Below are 19,670 nucleotides of genomic sequence, written 5' to 3'. Positions count from 1 at the left end.
GACAGAAGAGCTGAAGGTAAGCCATAGGCAGGGCTGTCCCTAGGAATGGGGGTCCGAAGCCCAGGCCAGCCAGCCACCTTCTTACCACCTAGCCCCTCTCGTCCACTTTAGGAGCAGATGAAGGCAAAGCGGAAAGAGGCAGAACTACGTCAGGTGCAGTCTCAGGCCCACGGACTGCAGATGCGGCTCAAGTACTCACAGAGTGACCTAGAACAGACCAAGACACGACATCTGGCCCTGAATCTGCAGGTGGGGCCTGGCCTTCAGCCCTGTTTGCCAAAGGCCATCCTCACGTTCCTGGCCTAGGTTTTTCTGGGGGTGGGGAACTTGTCCCACTTCCTTTGGGGAACTGCTTTGGGGAACCAGCCATAGCATAGAGTCAGACAAGCAGGGGTTCAGATCTTGGCTCTGTATGACATTAGGCAAATTACTAAACCTCTGTGTTGTATCTGTTCAAATCTTTTGCTCATTTTTGTATTGGTTTGTAAGTTTTTTGAAAAATATATTCCAGAAACAATATCTTTGTCAAGCATATGTATTGCAAATACTCAAAAAACAAAACAAAACAGGAAAAAGAAACAAAATAAACCTCTCAGTGTCAATTTTTTCATCTTAATCTCTAAAGTGGGAGTTAAAATTATAGGGTCCTTACAAAGATTGAATGAGTTAATATATGTGAAGTATTTAGAGTGATTCCTCATAGCCAGTGAATGTTCAGTAATTGTTAGGTGCTATTAACATAATTAATTCATTCAACAAATATTTGAGTTTCTTCTGAAAGTTTTCAAAGTGAGCTACAGATATTTCAGTCCCTGTGAGTGGGGGTACTTTTATACATATATTAACGTGTTTGATTATGGGTGCTTCCCCAGCTCACCCTGGAGGTGTTATGTAATATGTAGTATATGTATCATTTTTCTAAAATCAAAAAGTCTGAATTCCAAAACATATCTGACCCCAGGGGTTATTGATGAGGGAGTGTGGGCCTGTAAGTAATGATGTTTACTGTGTGCCCAGCCTTTTGGATTGAAGCTGGCTGACTAGAGGCCAGGGAGGAAGCCATGTGATGGTCCAAGTGAGAGATGATGCAGCCTTAACAGCAGTGCTAAGTCAGGTTCTCTCAGCATGTGGCGAGTTAGCCCTTTTTGTCCATGGGGCCAGTATACTCAGGGTGGCTCTTTTTCTCCAAGGATCCTGGTCTCTTTTGTCCTCTCAACCCTGTTTCTTTCAGGAAAAGTCCAAGCTGGAGAGTGAGCTAGCCAACTTTGGGCCTCGAATCAATGATATCAAGAGGATCATCCAGAGTCGAGAGAGGGAAATGAAAGACTTGAAGGAGAAGATGAACCAGGTTGGTAGAGGATGAGCCATGCCAGCATGTGCATCAGGGCACGACTGAGGCTGGAAGCAGCACTCTGACCCAGAGGGCCTTTTCTCTCCCTTGCTTCTCCCCTCAGGTAGAGGATGAGGTATTTGAAGAGTTTTGTCGGGAGATTGGTGTGCGCAACATCCGGGAGTTTGAGGAAGAGAAGGTGAAGCGGCAGAATGAAATCGCCAAGAAGCGGTAGGTGGAAGTGAGGTTAGAAGGGGAGACTGGGGTGCCCTTGAGCCCCTATCCTGACATCTGGGAAGTCAAATGCCATCGTAAGGCAGGGAGCAGCTTTTACAGCGATGGGCATTTATGGTAGGTCAGCCTTAACAGGGACATCATGGAAGCATGTGGCACAGTATAGGGATTAAGAGTACTAGCTTTAAACGTGGTTTACCTGGGTTAAAATCCCAGCTCCATGGTTCATTTACCTTGGGCAGTGACTTGACCTCTCTAAGCCCCAGTTTCCTTATGCGTCAAGTGGGATAATTGTGATACCTATCTCATAGAATTGTTGGGGTGGATCAGAGGTTGGGCTTAATCCTTATAAAGTATTTAGCATGATACTTTGCACCTACTAAGAGCAATAGGTATTAGCTTTTTTTTTTTTCTGGTCGCGCCATGTGGCTTGCAGGATCTCAGTTTCCCAACCAGGGATTGAACTTGGGCCATGGCAGTGAAAGCACCGAATCCTAACCACTAGACAACCAGGGAACTCCCAATAGATATTAGCTTTTATTATTGTTATTGTCCTGATGGGTGATGTGGGAGAGGAGGACCAAAGTTTTAGGTTGGAAGAATAGTAAGAACAAAGCAAGTTTCTCCTTTCTTTCCCACTTTAGTTTATTCATTTGTTCAACAAACCTTGTTTGAATACCTACTTGTGCCAAGTTGTCCTGTGCTAGGTATTGGAGAGGGTGGGGAGATGAGGGTAAGGTAGATGAACATGACACAGTCTCTCTGAAGGAGGTCACCCCCTGGACCCAGGGCTTCAGTCAGCAGTTCATCTAGCCCATCCCCATACAGTAACTGTTCATTGCTCTCCTACCCCCAAGTCAGGCTCAAGGGGTATAGAATTGAATGAATCAGAGACTGTTCCTGTCCTCAGGGAGTTTTGGAGTAATGAGGGAGACAAACAAGTAGATCAGCAGTTTCAGAATGATGCTATACTTGAGGGAGATAGAAAATACAGAGGAAAATGTTCAAGGAGCTGCAAATCAACAAAAGGAAAAATAAAAACCTAGAGACCCAGTAGAATAATGGAGAGAGGATGTATTACCAGTTCATGGAAAGAGAAGCTCGAATGGCTAATAACTGTGAATTGATGTTCCATCTCATTCCTAATTAGAGAAAATGCGAATTAAAACAATCTAGCAGTATTTGGTGAAAATAAGTCTACACGAGCCCAATGACTTAGCAAAGCCACTCCTGAGTCTATATCCCATAGAGAGTCTTGGCCACAGGGTGACGAAGAGACACATTCAAAGTTGTTCATCTTGGCATAATTTGTAATAGCGGGACATTGGTGGCAATGTAGACGGCCATCACTGCAGAGAAGTATAAGTTAAATGTGATGATTATACAGACTATGGAATACTGTGTAGCAGTTCAGACAAGAACTAGATTTATAGGCAGTAATAGGATAAATTTATAACACTGTACATTTGTATAAATTTAAAAACAAAACAACATTTTACAAGGATATGCATTTTTAAGGTTATATACGTACATATGTATGTGTGTGTATGTATGTTTGTATGTCACTTTGGTGTACATGCTCACTGTAGGGAAGATAATAGGAGTAGAAATCAGATTGAACCAAAGGAGAAAAGGGAAAGGTCTTGTACAGACAGTGATCGTAAGTGTTTTATGGACTATGGGGTATGATTACACCAAAAAGGGAGGAACCCAACAAAGTGTAATAGAAACTAAGAACCTGCTCACAATCATCAAGAAAGGTTTTATAGACCAAGGAGTGATGAACCGGAGACCTGTAGAGTGAGTAGGATTTAGCCAACCAGGCAGTAGACAGAAGAAAGGAGTTCCAAGCAGTGAGAACAGCATGCTCAGAGGTGTGAGAGAGCATACTATGTTCTGCAAACTAAGTATTGAATGTCTGGAACAGAAAAATGGGGTCAGGAGGAAGGCGGAGGTGTTGGAGAGGTCAGCAGGGGCCAGATCACAGAAGGCTTTGTGAGTCACGCTTAGGAGATTGAACTTAAAATTGCATAGCTCAAAATTATAGAGTTAATTACATTCCATTTGGATTATAGTGACTAATAGGTTTAAGCTGCTAGCATGACATCTGGCAGCATCTGTCACACCATATTGGGGGGTGGAGGGACAGTTGGAAGTTAGACCTGCCTGTCCTGCTAGTATCTGCATATGCTGGTTACATACTCTTGAGTTTCTGTAGAGATGGGAAGGAGGGAACTAGCAGGAATCTATTTTCTCCTTTTTTTTTTTTTTTTTTTTTTTTTACTACCCAAGCTCTGCCCCTTTAGAGATTCTGGAATGTTGGGGCAGAGGTGTATGCGGGGGTTTGCGGGTAGTTGGAAAGAGTCAAAGCCCATGAACTGAATACAGCCAGTATACCTGGAGATGGTGATGATAACTAAAATTTGTTGAGTACTTACTGTGTACCAGGCATGGTTCTAAGGACTTTATACATATTAACTCCCATTAACTCTAAGGTAAGTACTATTATTATTTCCATTTTTCAGGTGAGGAAACAGGCATGGAGAGTATGACTAACTTGTCTGAGATTCATTACTAGTAAATGGCAGAGTTGAGATACCAGTCCCCTTATCCCACCACATTATATTGCAAGGATGCCAGGAGAAGAAACCCAGGTTTTGGTGTTTACACCTGGGATCTAATCTCACTTTGCCAGCTCTGTGGCCTTGGGCAAGGTCTTTTACCTCTTGGCCCAAGTTTCCTCATTTGTAAAATTAGGATAATAATGCCTTCTTGTGGAGCTGTTCATTAGAGGATTAGAGGTAATGTATGTAAATTACATAGAAGCTTAATAAATAGGAATTATCATAGCTGGTGGGTTCAGATGGACCTTTTTGTGCCTCCTTCTAGGAACTCAGAATGGAGGCTCCAGTGTTTAAAGGAGGATTCATGGAGTTTGGCCCAGTCTCCTCTGCCTTGTGCCATATCTACAAAGCGAGGCCAAGGAACTTAGTTCTGTAACTTCAGGGGACAGTTTTATGTGGATGAGCTGAGTGGTGACTAAAATTCAGCAGTAACTGAGTCCCTCTGCCCTAGGCCTAGTTCTCCTTTCTCCCCACAGTTTGGAGTTCGAGAATCAGAAGACTCGCTTGGGCATCCAATTGGATTTTGAAAAGAACCAACTGAAGGAGGACCAGGATAAAGTACACATGTGGGAGCAGACAGTGAAAAAAGATGAAAATGAGATAGAAAAGCTCAAGAAGGTAAGGAAGGAGACCATGAAAAACTAAACTAAAAGCTAAGAGGAAAAATTGGAAGAGATAATATCCATACCTTATAAAGCCCTCTTCTAAATAAGAAAAACACCAAGACCTAAATAGGGAGAAAAAATGAGTAAGTGGCACAAACAGTTCAAGAAGAGATTCAAATAACCCATAAACACATATATATAATTTAGCCTTAGTAGAAATCAAAGGAATGCAAATTAAAACAATTATGTATAATTTGTTTCCTATCACATCACCCAAGATTTTTTTTTTTAAAAAAAGGATACTGGCCATGATGCACAAAACCAGCATTCTTAGGCCATATGGCACCACGCATTGAGAGTCTTCAGAATACATTTCTCCTCAGTAATACATGAGGAAATCCAAAATGCTGGCACATAGGTTGATGTTTTTGTTTTTTGTTTTGTTATTTATTTATTTATTTATTTATTTAGTTGTGCTGGGTCTTAGTTGCAGCAGGCGGGCTCCTTAGTTCTGGCATGTGAACTTAGTTGCGGCATGCGTGTAGGATCTAGTTCCCTGACCAGGGATTGAACCCAGGCCCCCTGCATTGGGAGTGCAGAGTCTTATCCACTGTGCCACCAGAGAGGTCCCCCAGGTTGTTTATTTTTTTTAAATTATTTATTTTTAATATTTTGGCTGCTTTGGGTCTTCATTGCTGCGCATGGGCTTTCTCTAGTTGTGGCAAGCAGGGGCTGCTCTTCGTTGCGGTGCGTGGGCTTCTCATTGCGGTGGCTTCTCTTGTTGCAGAGCATAGGCTCTAGGCGTGCGGGCTTCAGTAGTTGTGGCACACGGGCTCAGTAGTTGTGGCTCCTGGGCTCTAGAGTGCAGGCTCAGTAGTTGTGGCACATGGGCTTAGTTGCTCTGCAGCATGTGGGATCTTCCCGGACCAGGGCTTGAACCCGTGTGCCTTGCATTGGCAGGCGGACTCTTAACCACTGTGCCACCAGGGAAGCCCTGTATATTATTTCTTATGAGCCATTTGAGAGGAACTTGCAGATATGTCCCCTTCTGTGACTTTCAGATCAAAATGAAAACATTCTCCTTTAAAAAAAAATCAGAACATAATAGGTAAGATGACAGTCCCCTTTGACTGACCACTCTCAATCCCAGTTCCCTTACTCTTCCTGGGGCTAATCTCATGTAGGGTGTATTCTTCCAGACGTTATAGGCATTTACTTAAATACTTTTTATTTTTTTTAATTTTTTTTTTTTTTGCGGTACGCGGTTCTCTCACTGTTGTGGCCTCTCCCGTTGCGGAGCACAGGCTCCGGACGTGCGGGCTCAGCGGCCATGGCTCACGGGCCCAGCCGCTCTGCGGCATGTGGGGTCTTCCCGGACCGGGGCACGAACCCATGTCCCCTGCATCGGCAGGCAGACTCTCAACCACTGCGCCACCAGGGAAGCCCTACTTAAATACTTCTGCATTCATATATATGTACTCATGGAAAGTACACAGTATTGTTTTTGTGGGTGTTTTAAAAACATTGATGTTATTGCTCGTGACAGTAGTCTTGGTATGGAAAAGATGCTTAAATAACATTAAGTCAGAATATAGACTTTTAATTACAATCTAGTCTCAACTATGTAGACCTGTCCATAAGTAATGCTGAGGGGAAATAGGCTAAATGTTAGTTGGTTCTCTCTGGCTGGTGGGATAACAAGTAATTTCTTATTTTCCTCCTATTTCATACTTTTCCTATACTTTGAACTTTTCTACAGCAGGCAACTTGTATATTGGGGTAAGGGGGAGGTCAACAAAATAATTTGGAAGAAGGTAAAAGAACTCAGAGGGGTGATGGGGGTTTGTAAAAGCAGAGCTCATTGAAGACAGATTCCAGCAAACTGTCTGGTGGAAAGGGTGGGGACAATGGGAGAAGATCCCAAGGTGAGCTGGGGAAAGCCTTCACTTCTTGTCCTATTCACCGTGCTGGGACCAGGAGGAACAAAGACACATGAAGATCATAGATGAGACCATGGCCCAGCTACAAGACCTGAAGAATCAGCACCTGGCCAAGAAGTCAGAGGTGAATGACAAGAACCATGAGATGGAGGAGATTCGTAAGAAACTGGGGGGCGCCAACAAGTGAGTGGGTTCAGGCCTGGGCCTGGGGGAAGTACATAGTATGGGCAGCTTGCTGGATTTGGGTCTCACCTATCTCCTTGGATCTTCTTAGGGAAATGACCCATTTACAGAAGGAGGTGACAGCCATTGAGACCAAGCTTGAACAGAAACGCAGTGACCGCCACAACCTGCTACAGGCCTGCAAGATGCAGGACATTAAGTTGCCACTGTCTAAGGGCACCATGGACGATATTAGTCAGGAAGAGGTGAGTATTAAGGCTGGTGGTGGGTGTGGGCTGTGAATAACATAACCAGGAATGGGGGATGAAGGTGGCTAGAGAGGGCAGGTGAGAGAGAGAGAAAAGGATGGTGGGTGCAGGTGGTGAGAGACAAAAGGAGGGATGCAGGGGAGATGATGCAGGGTGAGGCTGTGAAGGCAGGTGAGGTGAAAGGTAATAGCCTTGGTGTGAGAGGGAAGTTGTTGGGGGTAGGACTGCATGTCAGTAGGTGGTGAGGGAGGTAAGCCAGGAGAAGAGGAAGTCATTCATTAACCTTAGGGACTTGAGCTAAGATAGTTCCAGCAGGTGATGGATATTGGTAGGAGTGGGAATTAAGGGACATTAGCCAAGAGCAAAGGAAGATGGAATTGAGGGATCTGAGGGATGGTAACTTAGCTGCAGTGAGGGAGGTTGGCCAAGAGAGAGTTGGGTAAGGGACATCAGCAATGCAGAGGTGATGAAGCTTAGTTATGGGAAAGGGAGGGACACCAGCCAATAGAAGAGCCAAGGCATTTTATCCACTGGAAGTGAAGCTTGGTAGCAAGGGGGTGGGAATATTAACTGAGAGGAGGTTTGCAGATATCTTGTCTTTGACCTGAACATGTATTTCAGTCCCACATGTCTTTCTCCCTCCTTTCTTCCCAAGTAGCATTTCCATTTAATTCAGCAAAATATTTTGAACACCGGCAGTGTGCCAGGCATCATGGTAGCATGTGATATAATTACTCCTAATCCTAAGCACAGCCCTGCCAGGCAGGAATCGTCCCATGTTATAGATGAGGGTTTGTGTATTTAAATGAGGATTCAAGCAACAGCATGGCTTGCCCAGGGTCACACGGTTAGTCAGCGGTAGAGCCCAATTTTGAACTCAGATCTCTGCTGTCAGAGCTGCTCTTCCTTTTGCCACAAGTATTTTCTAGCAAGGTGCTTCTCAAAGACGTCGAAGGCTGCAAAGGAGCCCCTCAGTGCCCTCTAGAGGAGCAAGTGCTCTTATGGCCATTCGGGTCCATTTGACTCTCCCTCTCGCCATTGCAGGGTAGCTCCCAGGGGGAGGATTCAGTGAGTGGCTCCCAACGAACTTCCAATATCTATGCACGAGAGGCCCTCATCGAGATTGACTACGGCGACCTGTGTGAGGATCTGAAGGTGAGGCTCAGCCTCGGGGAGTGGGTACATCCTCCCAGCTGTCCAGAGAGAGGGTCAGCTCATCTGGGGGCCCTGTGGAGACAGACCATGTCTGGAAAGAGGGGCGAGCTGGCAAGGCGGGGCGGGGTGGAGTTGTGATCCATGGCTTCCCCCCATATGCACACACAGACACAGGCACATCTTCCACCTCCACCCCCAGCTGCCCCCATCCCTGCCTGTTGCCAGTTTTCCCCTTCCACCTGTGTATACATCTCAGCCCAGATACATGGAGAACAGTCTCCTGTACAGTGAACAGATAGACCTCGGGGGTTCCTCAGGGCTCTGTCCAGGCATCCTTTCCTTCTCATTTGGCGTTCTCTCATCCTGGGTATCTCCTCTACTCCCCTGGCTTCAGCTACCATCTCTGTGCTAGGGTCCACAGGTACCTCAAACCCCAGCCTTCCTCCCCAAATCGGCCTCTTCTCTTCAGTGCCAGCCCCAGGTTCAAACCAGAAATCTGAGCCTTGTCCTTAACTCCCTCTCTCACTTTGCATATTCAGTGAATTACCAAGCCCTGTCAATTCTACCTTCCAAATATCTACTGAATTCTACTTTTCTCTGTTTCCACTGTCTCTCTAGTTCAGGCTGCTTTCACCACTCACATGGACTACTGTAGGAGCCTTCTAAATAGTTTCTGGTGCTTTCCCGTCTTTCCTTATAGCCAGGCAGGGGGGCTTGATTTTTTTTTTAACCTTTTTATTATGGAAAATTTCAAACAGATACAGAAGTAGAGAGAATGATACAATGAACCCCAGGTACCTATCATCCAGCTTCAATAATTAGCAACATATGGTCAATCCTGTTTTTTATACCCTTCCCCCTCCTGATTGGCATATTTTAAATCAAATTCTAGATATTCCATTCATAATTACCTCAGTATATATCTCTAGGACTCCTTTTTAAAAAATGTAACCACGATATTATACCAAAAAATTAGCACTAACTCTGTAATGTCACCTGATATTCAATAAATGTTTAGATTTCCATGAATGTCCCATAAATATCTTTTTTAAAAATATTTTTTCTGGGCTTCCCTGGTGGCGCAGTGGTTGAGAGTCCGCCTGCCAACGCAGGGGACATGGGTTCGTGCCCCAGTCCGGGAAGATCCCACATGCCGCGGAGCGGCTGGGCCCGTGAGCCATGGCCGCTGAGCCTGCGCGTCCGGAGCCTGTGCTCCACAACGGGAGAGGCCACAACAGTGAGAGGCCTGCATACCGCAAAAAAAAAAAAAAAGAAAAATTTTCTGTGTTTAAATCAGGATTCAAGTGAGGTCCATGTGTTAAAATTGGTCTCTTATGGTCTATAACATTTTTTTATCCCTTTTTATTTTTTCTTGCTATTTATGGAAGAAACTGGGTCATTGGTCTTGTACAATTTTCTATACTCTGAATTTGGCTGATTGTGTCCCATGATGTTTTTTAACATGTTCTTCCATCCTTGTGTTTCCTATAAACTGGTAGTTAAATCTGTGGTTTGATTGGTTTCAGATTCATTTTTTATTTTTGGCAAGAATATATCATACGTGGTACCAGGTACTCATGAACTTCCTTTTGCATCGCATCAGTAGACACTGAATGTCAGTTCTCTCTATCTTTGTAATGATAAGATTGATGAATGCTCAACGCTACCTATGAAATATTCTTGCCAAAAACTCAAACAAGGATCTGATTAAGCTTTTATGTCCACCAATTATATGAAACACTGGTGCCGGAGGAACATGTTAAGTAAAAGCACAGGGATGCAGTTAACTAAATCTAGACTGTGGGAAACTCTAAAGGACAAAAGACCCGGTCTCTTCCATAAATAAATGGGAAGAAAGAAATAAACAGAAAGGGAGAACTTTTATAGGCTTATGAGACAAATCAACCAATTACAATGTGTGGCCTTGCCTTGAATCCATTGCAAAGAAAAGAGAGGCAGGGGAATTTATAGATTAAATGAGATTTAAGAGACATATCAGCCAATTGTAATGTGGGCACCTTATTTGGAACCTGCTTTGAAAAAAACCTGTAAAAAAAATTTTATGTAACACAATTGGGATGATTTGAACACTGACCAGATAGTTTATGATGTTCAGGAATTGATGTTAATATTTTTAGGTGATAATGGTATTGTGGTTTTATTTTTAAAATGTCCTTACCTTTTACAACAGTGGTTCTCAATGGGTGGGGTAGATTTTGCCTCCCCAGGGGACATTTGGTAATGTCTGGAGATACTCTTGTCACACCCAGTTGTCGCAACTGGGACAGAGGTTGCTACCAGTATCTAGTGGGTAGACAACAGGGATGCTGCTAAACATCCTACAGTGCACAAAGGACAGCCCCCACAACAACAAATTATTTGGCTCAAAATATCACTAGTGCTGAGATTCAGAAACCCTGTTTTAGAGGTACATACTGAAGTATTTATGGATGAAACATTTGAGATTTGGTTTAAAATAGTTGAATATAGAAAGAAATTGGGTATAGATGGCAGAGTATTGGCCATGAGTTGATAATTATTGAAGTTGGGTACGTGGGGTTCATTGTATTATTCTCTGCATTTCTGTGAATGTTTAAAAATTTACGTAATGTAAAGTTAAAAAAGGAAAAACAATCATGATCACCATGTTCAGGTATTGTTAGCCCCATCAATCTTATAAAGTTCCTATCAGCCTTTCACAGCTGGTTTTAGCAGCTATTAATGAACGATCATTGCCTACATCTATTAAGGGCTGCAAAATGGTAATTTTCTGATTCTTTCATTCCTCCTACATTTATTAATTTGATTTCTAAAAAAGAACTTTCTCACATCAACTGTTTAGTTCCCTTGAAATTCAGTTAGTACAGAAAAGGTAGAATAAATACTTAATTCTTTGCCTTTATTTACCAGCTTTCAGAATGAGTTGGTTGCCTTTGTAACCTTTAACGTTAGTGACCAGTGAGGTTTCTAATTTATATTTATTATAAATTTAAGTGTTTAAATGTCTTTTGGTATGTTTCAGTCTATTTGGAGTCATTTTTCTTTTTGATATTCAAATTGTCCCATTCTTGGTCAGAGGGAGCCACTTCAAGTTGATTTTTGCTATTGTTCTTATTAGATTTTTATTATGGAAAATTTGATATGCAGAAGTAAAATAGTACAGTGCTGTCTCATGTGGCCATCACCAGTTTCAGCAGTTAGCAACTCATGGCCAAACTTGTTTCATATGCACCCCCACACACTCCATCCTCCCCTTCCCCCCCCCAGGTTATTTAAAAAATTCTGGACACCATGTCATTTCATTTGTAAATATTTCAGAATGTATCTCTATAAGAGAAAATTCTTAAAAATATTTAGAATCATTATCATACAGAAAACCCAATTACTTAACATTGGAGTTATATATTATTATATAACTCCTTAATAATAATATTATGATTAGTATTCACATTTCCCTGATTGTTATACACACACACACTCACAGTTTGCTTGCTTGAACTGGGAGTCAAGTAAGATGAAAGAGAGATAGATGATTGATATAGTGATTGGTTGATGATGTCTCCTAAGTCTCATTTAATCCAAAAGTTCCCCCTCTGTCTGTTTTTATTTTTCTCTGCAATATTTATTGTTGTTGAAGAAATTCGCTCATTTCTCCTGAAGGATTTTCTACATTCTGTACTTTGTTGATTGTATCCTGTGGTTTTTAAAATGTTCCCCCAAAACAAAGCAAAAAAAAATAAGTTCTGCTGTCCCCCATAGTTCCTGTAAGTGGGTAGTTAGATGTAGATCAGTGCTGTTCAATAGAGTTACAGTATCATCCACATGTGTAACTTAAAACATGAAATTAAGTTTAATACTATATTTTGTTTAACCGAGTATATCCAAAAGAATGATCATCTCAATGTGTAAACAGTATAAAAATTATTGATGAGAAATTTAACCATCTCTTTGTACTAAGTCTTCAAAATTCATTATCTATTTTAAGCTTCCAGCACATCTCAATTTGGATGCTAAATTTTACTCAGAAATACTTGATCTGTATTTAGATATCCTAAGATTTACACTTGAAAAAGGAGAACCACATACCGAAGTTGTTCCAGATATACTTAGAAGTTTTGTAGTAACTGAATTGAGTATCAGTTTTTAAATTTAAATTAGGTAGCATTCAATAAAATTAAAACTTTAGTTCCTCAGTCACACCAGCTGCATTTTTCATGCTCAGTAGTGACATGTGGCTTGTGGCCACTGTATTGGACAGCTCAGATCTAGAGGTTTGATTAGATTCAAGTTTTGGGGTTTATTTTGGTCAAGACTACTTCATATGACATCATTACTTCCATCAGGAGGTTTATAATGTCTGGTCATTGGCTCTTGTTGTGTGGCTTGCAGCCATGATGATTATTGCCTAGATCCATTACATAATTTGTCAGGGGTTGCAAAATGGTCATCTTATTCTATCATTTCTTTATTAGCTGGAATACTGGAAAGAGATTTCCTCCGTCAATTATTTGGTTACCCTGAGGTAGTTTGTATAGGAAAGGCAGGATATATGGCTTGATTCTTTCCCTTTATTTACCAGTTTATAAAATAATGAGTTGGTTCTTTGACATTCTCAAGATTTGTCCACTGAGTTGTTTTCATGTTATTATGAACTTAAGGATTTAAACACATTTGATGTGTTGCACTCTGTTGTGGTTATTATCCTTCTCATTGCATCAAGGTGTTGTATCTTTGGCCAGTGGGAACTCGTTCAAGTTGGCTTCTGAATAATTTTGACACAACTCTTGTAGTCTTTTTTTTTTTTTTTTTTGGCTGTGCCACGTGGCATGTGAGATCTTAGTTCCCTGACCAGGGGTTGAACCCGCGCCCCCGTATTGAAAGGCAGATTCTTAACCACTGGACCACCAGGGAAGTCCCCTCTTGTAGTCTTTGATATCTTCCTTGCTTTCTGGTATGTCCAGGCTCATCCTTTATGTTTCCCACCCCAGATCTGGAATTAGCCATTTCTCTGAGAAGCTCTGACTTCTTTTAGTAGGGAATGCTATTATTTAGCAACTACCATCTGGACACTGGAATGTTCATGACTGCTGGGTTGCTCGGTGCTTCTAGAACTTTCCAGTAGACTGGACTACAAAATGCATTTTTTATTTGAGGGAAAAATGTATCATGAGTTCATATTGATACTTCCAATTGAAATTGTAATTTTCACAGTTTAACATTGATTTTATGTTTCCAATTATTCTTGCTAAAAATCTGGTTTCTAGCAAGTATTCAATAGTATATTTACTTTAGCCTATCATATATGTAAAAAATCATAATAAGATATTATTAGTAACAATTCAGTTATTGAATGCTATTTAAGATTTCCTTGATGCTAATGGCTCATTAAGCTAATGTCTCATTGGGCATGGATAGTCGTGTTCCTATGTTTTAAAGTGATTTGAAAGAATCTTCTGAGTGTTTAACCAGCTAATATATAGTCAGATTTCTTTTGTTTAGTTTTCAATTTTTAAAGGATTTTGCTTTTTACTATTCTCCTTTATTTTTTCCAAGTTTAATTTTGAAACTTTTCAAACCTACAAGAAAAACTGAAAGAATAGTACAGTTGAACACCCATATGCCTTTCACCTTAGATTGACCAATGAACATTTTCCCAGTTTGCTTTCTCTCTTATCTCTCTTGACTCCCTCCCTCCCTCTGCACTGCACACTTTTTTTGTTTTTGCTGAACCTTTTGAAGGAAGTTGTAGACTTCAACTCTAAATTCTTCAGCATGCTGGAACAAGGGATTCTCCTCCATAACCACAGTTCAATTTTATACCTAAGAAAATTAATAATTTTATGTCTAATATTCCACCCATATTCAAATTTCCCTAGTTGTTACAAAGTGTCTTTTGTAGTAGTTTGTTTTTTTTAAGCTGTGACCCAATCAAATTGCTTTTGGTTGTTCTGTCTCTTTAGTTTCTTTTATTTAGTTAGTTTCTTTTAATGTGGAACAGTCCCCTCACTTTTTTTCATAACATTGGTCTTTTGAACAGTCTACATGTTGTCTTGAAGAACAGGATATGTTATGGGGTACATTATGGATATGTTAGTTTCCTTTCATTACACTATTTAATTTGTTCCACCTAACCTTGTATTTCCTATGAATTGGAAGTTTGAACTATTTTAGAGGCTTGATAGATTTGGGTTAAGTAATTTTTTGGCAAAAATATTTCACTGTGTACTCCCCCTCCCCGCCGGCTGTGCAGTGTGGCTTGCCAAATCTTAGTCCCCCGAGCAGAGATTGAACCCAGGCCATGGCAGTGAAAGCACCAAGTCCTAATCACTGGACCGCCAGGGAACTCCCCACTATGTACTTTATATTGCATCACGCCAGGAGGCACATAGTGTTAGGGTGTCCCACTATTCATGATGCTAGGTTTGATCCTCAGTTAAGGTATCAATTGCCAGATCTCAGTGCTAAGCATACACTTTTACCTTTGTAAGTAATAAGGAATCTTTAGGGTGATTCTTTGGCATCTTGTCAGTATCTTGTTCCCCAACAGTTTTTTTACCCAGTGGCTTTCACATTTTGATTCAGTTTAATTTTGTTTTATAATTATGTAAATTCTTCATTTGATTCTGAAACCGTAAGTATAATACAAGGTATGTGAAGAGAAGTTTAGCTTCCTTTCCTGTCCAACTTCACCCCCCTTCCTGTATGTGTGAACATTTTAGTTTTTGGATTATCTTTTTGTTGTTGTTGTATTTTTAAAATACAGATATATTTGTATGTAAATTATTCACATTTCCTCTCTTAGATAAAAGATAACATTCTATTGTGTACCTTTATACTGTATCCACGAATCACTCCATACATATATATAGAGAGATGTTCAGAAAGGCTTTTCTAAAATATATATGTGTATATTTCATGTCCTTCCTGTGCTTGAAATCATTCAGTGGTACCTCACCTCCCTTGGGATAAAGTCCAGATTTCTTAAAAGGCCCGTTATCATTGGGCTTCTTCATGTGCCTCCAGCTTTGTCTCTTTGCCTAGTGGACAGGCACATGTGTGCTTACACACACACACAGAGTTGTTACTATTGCCATGTTGAATTGCCCTTTGCATATTTGTTTGGCCTTTTTGTTTTTCTGCTGTGCTGTGTGGCTTGTGGGGTCTTAGTTCCCTGATCAAGGATTGAACCTGGGTCCGGGCAGTGAAAGCGCTGAGTCGTAACCACTGGACCGCCAGGGAATTCCCCTATTTGGCTTTTGAAGTTCATTAAAGTTGATTACTTTTTGAATTTCTTTGATTTCCTTGAATGAACCATGAATAAACCCTGGTTTCGCATGTGATACTCCTGTCTGCATAGAAGACTGTTCCTTCTCTCTGTCCTCACCATTCATCCTACGGGCCTGAGCTTAAAAATATTCCTGGAAACCTTCCCTAGCCCCATTGTCTGAGTTAGGTGCCCTTCTTGTGTGCTGACCCATCACCATCTGTTTATCATTGTTTGTGTATTCACCATACGATGTTCTGATTGTTTGCTTATATGCATTCCTCTGTTAGTCCATGAGCTCTATGAACACAGGAGCCATGACTCACAGGATATGAGCGGCCAGTGCCTGGCATTGGAAGGCATTCAGTAAATATTTATTGACTAAAAGTGGCAGAAGGGCACAAGCCCAGACATGCATCACAATATCCATAAGACCTAAAACCAAGTTCAAATGGAATTTGCTCAGGTGTGGTGATCTGAGCAGAAAACGTGAGTTGCCTTATTCGTTGTAGAGCTGTAAGTGGAGTCCAGACCAGCCTGTGTGGGAGCCTCTAGGTCACCCTGGGATGGCGCTGGCTCATGGCCTGGGCTGAGAGCCAGAGAGGGGCACCACCAGCTGCTCCTCCTGAGAGATGGAGAGGTTGACAGGGCCTGGGGGAAGGGCTAGAGATGAGAAAAGCGACGTCAGCCTGTAATTTCTAGGGACGGTGGGAATGGTTACTGTTGGCAGGACCTGATGAGAGGAGCAGGGTTAGGGAAAAAGAACCTGCCTTCTGCGTGGGAGTAGGTCCCCAGGCCCCCGCCCGGGTCAGGTATCTCTGTAGGGGCCTGGCCCTTCTTGATGTTTCTGGGCCTGGGATTTGCAGGATGCCCAGGCGGAGGAGGAGATCAAGCAGGAGATGAACACACTGCAGCAGAAGCTGAATGAGCAGCAGAGTGTGCTCCAGCGTATTGCTGCCCCCAACATGAAGGCCATGGAAAAGCTGGAAAGTGTCCGAGACAAGTTCCAGGAAACCTCAGACGGTAAGGGTTTCCTCTTCTTGGTTCTAAGATGAAGGCAGGAGGCTAGAGGTATGGAAAGGGCCTGTTATACATCACAACAGCTCCTGTTTTTTACGTGCTTTCTTGCTCGAAACTCCCAAGAGCCCTAAGCAGTAGGGATTATCACACCTGTTTTGTAGAGTAGAAAACTGCTGAGGTTTAGAGAGAATGAGTGACCTGTCTGCGGTCACACAACTGGTTGCTGGTAGAGCCCAGGGAAGAATCCATATTATGTGGCTGCGAGCCCATGTTTCTTCCTTTGCACTATGTGGCTGGCCCACTGGATACAGGTGATCGTGAAACTGTCTTCCTGGGCCCCTCCGCAGGCATTCCTCTTCATGTGGGATGTCCCTGCTCTGTGGATTGTCAGTTGTAGGTCATTTTTGCCAGGGCATGGTCCTCAGCCTTGGCAGAGCCTGGGTACTGAGGGGTCACCTGTCTTTCCCTTGTGGCAGAGTTTGAGGCAGCCCGAAAGCGAGCCAAGAAGGCCAAACAGGCATTTGAACAGATCAAGAAGGAGCGCTTTGACCGCTTCAATGCCTGTTTTGAATCAGTGGCCACCAACATTGATGAGATCTACAAGGCCCTGTCCCGTAACAGCAGTGCCCAGGTAGGCTGGAGCCCCTTACCCAACTAGCCCCTACCCATCCTCATTTGCCCTTCCCTCTAGGCTTCCTGTCCTCATCCCCATCTAGACCCAGACTCTTGACCCATCTCCTTTCCCCCTAGGCATTCCTGGGCCCTGAGAACCCTGAGGAGCCCTACTTGGATGGCATCAACTACAACTGTGTAGCTCCTGGCAAACGCTTCCGGCCCATGGACAACTTGTCAGGGGGGGAAAAAACAGTGGCAGCTCTGGCCCTGCTCTTTGCCATCCACAGGTATGGCTGTGCCCCTCCAGGGCAGTTGGAGACTGTACTGAGGCCACTGGAGGCTCTGGGGTCCAAGGATATGCAAAGTTATGCCGAGGTGAAGATGATCTGGTGGACTCTGGATTGAATCCCTGTTTCCCTACCTACTACAGCATATCTGGCCTTGGGTTCCTGGACCTGTCTTCCCAATCCAGCCTCATCCACTCAGCATGCCTTCCCCTGCATGTATTCAGTCCCACCTCCAGGCTGTTGCTTACATGGTTGCTGGCTCATAAGCCCTTTTCATGCAAATCTAGCTTGGCCATCACCTTCCACCCCTTCACATCTCATTCTCTTCCTCCTGTTCCTCTAGGAAGCCTGCTTCAACCACTGTGGCATACCCTGACCTCCCCCTCCTGAATGCCAACAGTACTTGAATCTGACTCCCCCCCACAACTTAGTGCTTGATTGTACAGCATCATTCAGTGAGCATTTCTTGAGGGCTGCTCTGTACCAGACCTTGTTGGGGGATTAGGGACACAGATGAGTCAGACATGGTTTTTGTCTTCGAGGAGCTCCTGGTCTACTGGAAGCCAGATGTGTAAACAAACAGTGAGCTAAATGTTGTAACCGGGTGAGCATGTGAGCTGTGGATGCACAGAGGAGAGCCACCAACCCAATCTGGGAAAGCCTTTCAAGGGCAGCTAACACTTGAGCAGGAAATGCAAAGGATAAGTAGAAGTGAGCCAGAGAGACCAGTAGGCATTCCAAGGCAGAGGGTACAGCATGTGCAGAGGCAGGGAGACATGGTGTGAGTGGGTGGGGTAGACCTCCAGGTAGCTTGGTCAGTATGGCCAGAGCCTAGGACAGCTTTATCTCCCCAGCCAACCTGGACGCTCCAGAGAGGATCATGTCTTCTGTTCTGTGGGATCCTGGAGCGCAGGGCTGGATGCAAAGGAGGACTCAGTTGGTATATTGGGCTTTAGGGGCTCAGGCAACATTCAGACCTGGGTTTTTTAATCTCTGAAGAAATGGAAGGGGGTGCTGGCCTGTATGATGGGCTCTGGGGCTGTCATGCCCCGCCCCTGCCCCCATCAGTGTCAGCTCACCTACTGGTTCCCTCCCAGCTACAAGCCAGCCCCCTTCTTCGTCCTGGATGAGATAGATGCTGCCCTGGATAACACCAACATTGGCAAGGTGGGTGCAAGGAAAGTGGGGCCCGGGAGGGAGGCCCCCAGGTCGGGGCTGGGTTTCAGGGAACAACTCCTCAGTGCGCCCTAGCCATTCCTACAGCCTGTTCTCTGTGCCTGGGAGGCTGGGCCCAGGGTCATCCGCACTGTGCTAGTCAGTGGCCTCCTTTCAGCCTCTCTTCCCCCAACCCTCTACCCCCTACCCCACCCCATCTGCCTCTGGTTCTGACTGGATAAGACAGGGAGTGTTAGGGCTTCAGCCCTGCTAAGTGCTCCACGGCCCCTCCCACAGGTAGCAAATTACATCAAGGAGCAGTCAACTTGCAACTTCCAGGCCATCGTCATTTCTCTCAAGGAGGAGTTCTACACCAAGGCTGAGAGCCTCATTGGAGTCTACCCCGAGGTAGGGCGGGCCTGGCTCAGGAGCCAGCCCCACTCCCTGCCTGACTTCCCAGGGCAGGAAGGGAAGGCTGCAGTGGAGGGGCACAGGGGTGGGGGTGCATAGGGACTCAGGTCCTGAATGGCCATCTGGGCTTGTTGGAGCCCTGCCCTGGAGGCTTAGCCAGCTCAGCTGGGCAGGGCCATTGCGTTTGGGGACAGGTGGAAAGGCGAGGCGGAGGCAGCCAGACAGCAGAGAAAAGGAGGAGAGTGCAGAGATAGGCAGGAAAAGAAGGCACATGGGACTGAGCACATCCTCTCATACCCAGAGAACCATTGCCTGGGCTTTGGGCAGGTATGTAGGGAGGAGGGTTTGAGGCCCCACAATCCTGGGGCACTTGACCCCTCTTAATTCTCTCCTTACAATTTTATTTTTCTTTTTCTCCCTCCTCCTTCAGCAAGGGGACTGTGTGATCAGCAAAGTCCTGACCTTCGACCTCACCAAGTACCCAGATGCCAACCCCAACCCCAATGAGCAGTAGCAGTAGTTCTGCCCTCCTGCCCTGTCTGGATCCCTAAGTTACGCCTCTCCCAATCTCTGGATATTTGGCTCCCAACCTTTCCCTA

The 19,670-nt window shown here is 43.8% G+C and overlaps 1 protein-coding gene across 1 annotated transcript in view; it reads left to right on the top strand.

Annotated features, from left to right (window-relative positions):
* Positions 1 to 19,585, top strand: part of SMC1A (structural maintenance of chromosomes 1A) — a 35,026-nt gene extending 15,441 nt beyond the window's left edge. The window contains 14 exon segments of the mRNA XM_007449393.1: positions 1 to 16; positions 112 to 249; positions 1,232 to 1,348; positions 1,455 to 1,561; positions 4,665 to 4,806; positions 6,771 to 6,916; positions 7,008 to 7,161; positions 8,209 to 8,319; positions 16,450 to 16,606; positions 17,080 to 17,234; positions 17,354 to 17,505; positions 18,603 to 18,672; positions 18,958 to 19,068; positions 19,502 to 19,585. The exon segment at positions 1 to 16 is cut by the window's left edge and continues 11 nt beyond it. Of these exon segments, the coding sequence (XP_007449455.1) occupies positions 1 to 16; positions 112 to 249; positions 1,232 to 1,348; positions 1,455 to 1,561; positions 4,665 to 4,806; positions 6,771 to 6,916; positions 7,008 to 7,161; positions 8,209 to 8,319; positions 16,450 to 16,606; positions 17,080 to 17,234; positions 17,354 to 17,505; positions 18,603 to 18,672; positions 18,958 to 19,068; positions 19,502 to 19,585 (1,660 nt within the window).
* The last annotated feature ends 85 nt before the right edge of the window (positions 19,586 to 19,670 follow it).

The sequence above is a fragment of the Lipotes vexillifer genome, unplaced genomic scaffold (genome assembly GCF_000442215.2).
Source record: "Lipotes vexillifer unplaced genomic scaffold, Lipotes_vexillifer_v1.1 scaffold2129, whole genome shotgun sequence".
NCBI lineage: Eukaryota > Metazoa > Chordata > Mammalia > Artiodactyla > Lipotidae > Lipotes > Lipotes vexillifer.
Note: the sequence above shows the minus strand (reverse complement) of the source record. Positions and strands in the feature narration are given on the sequence as shown.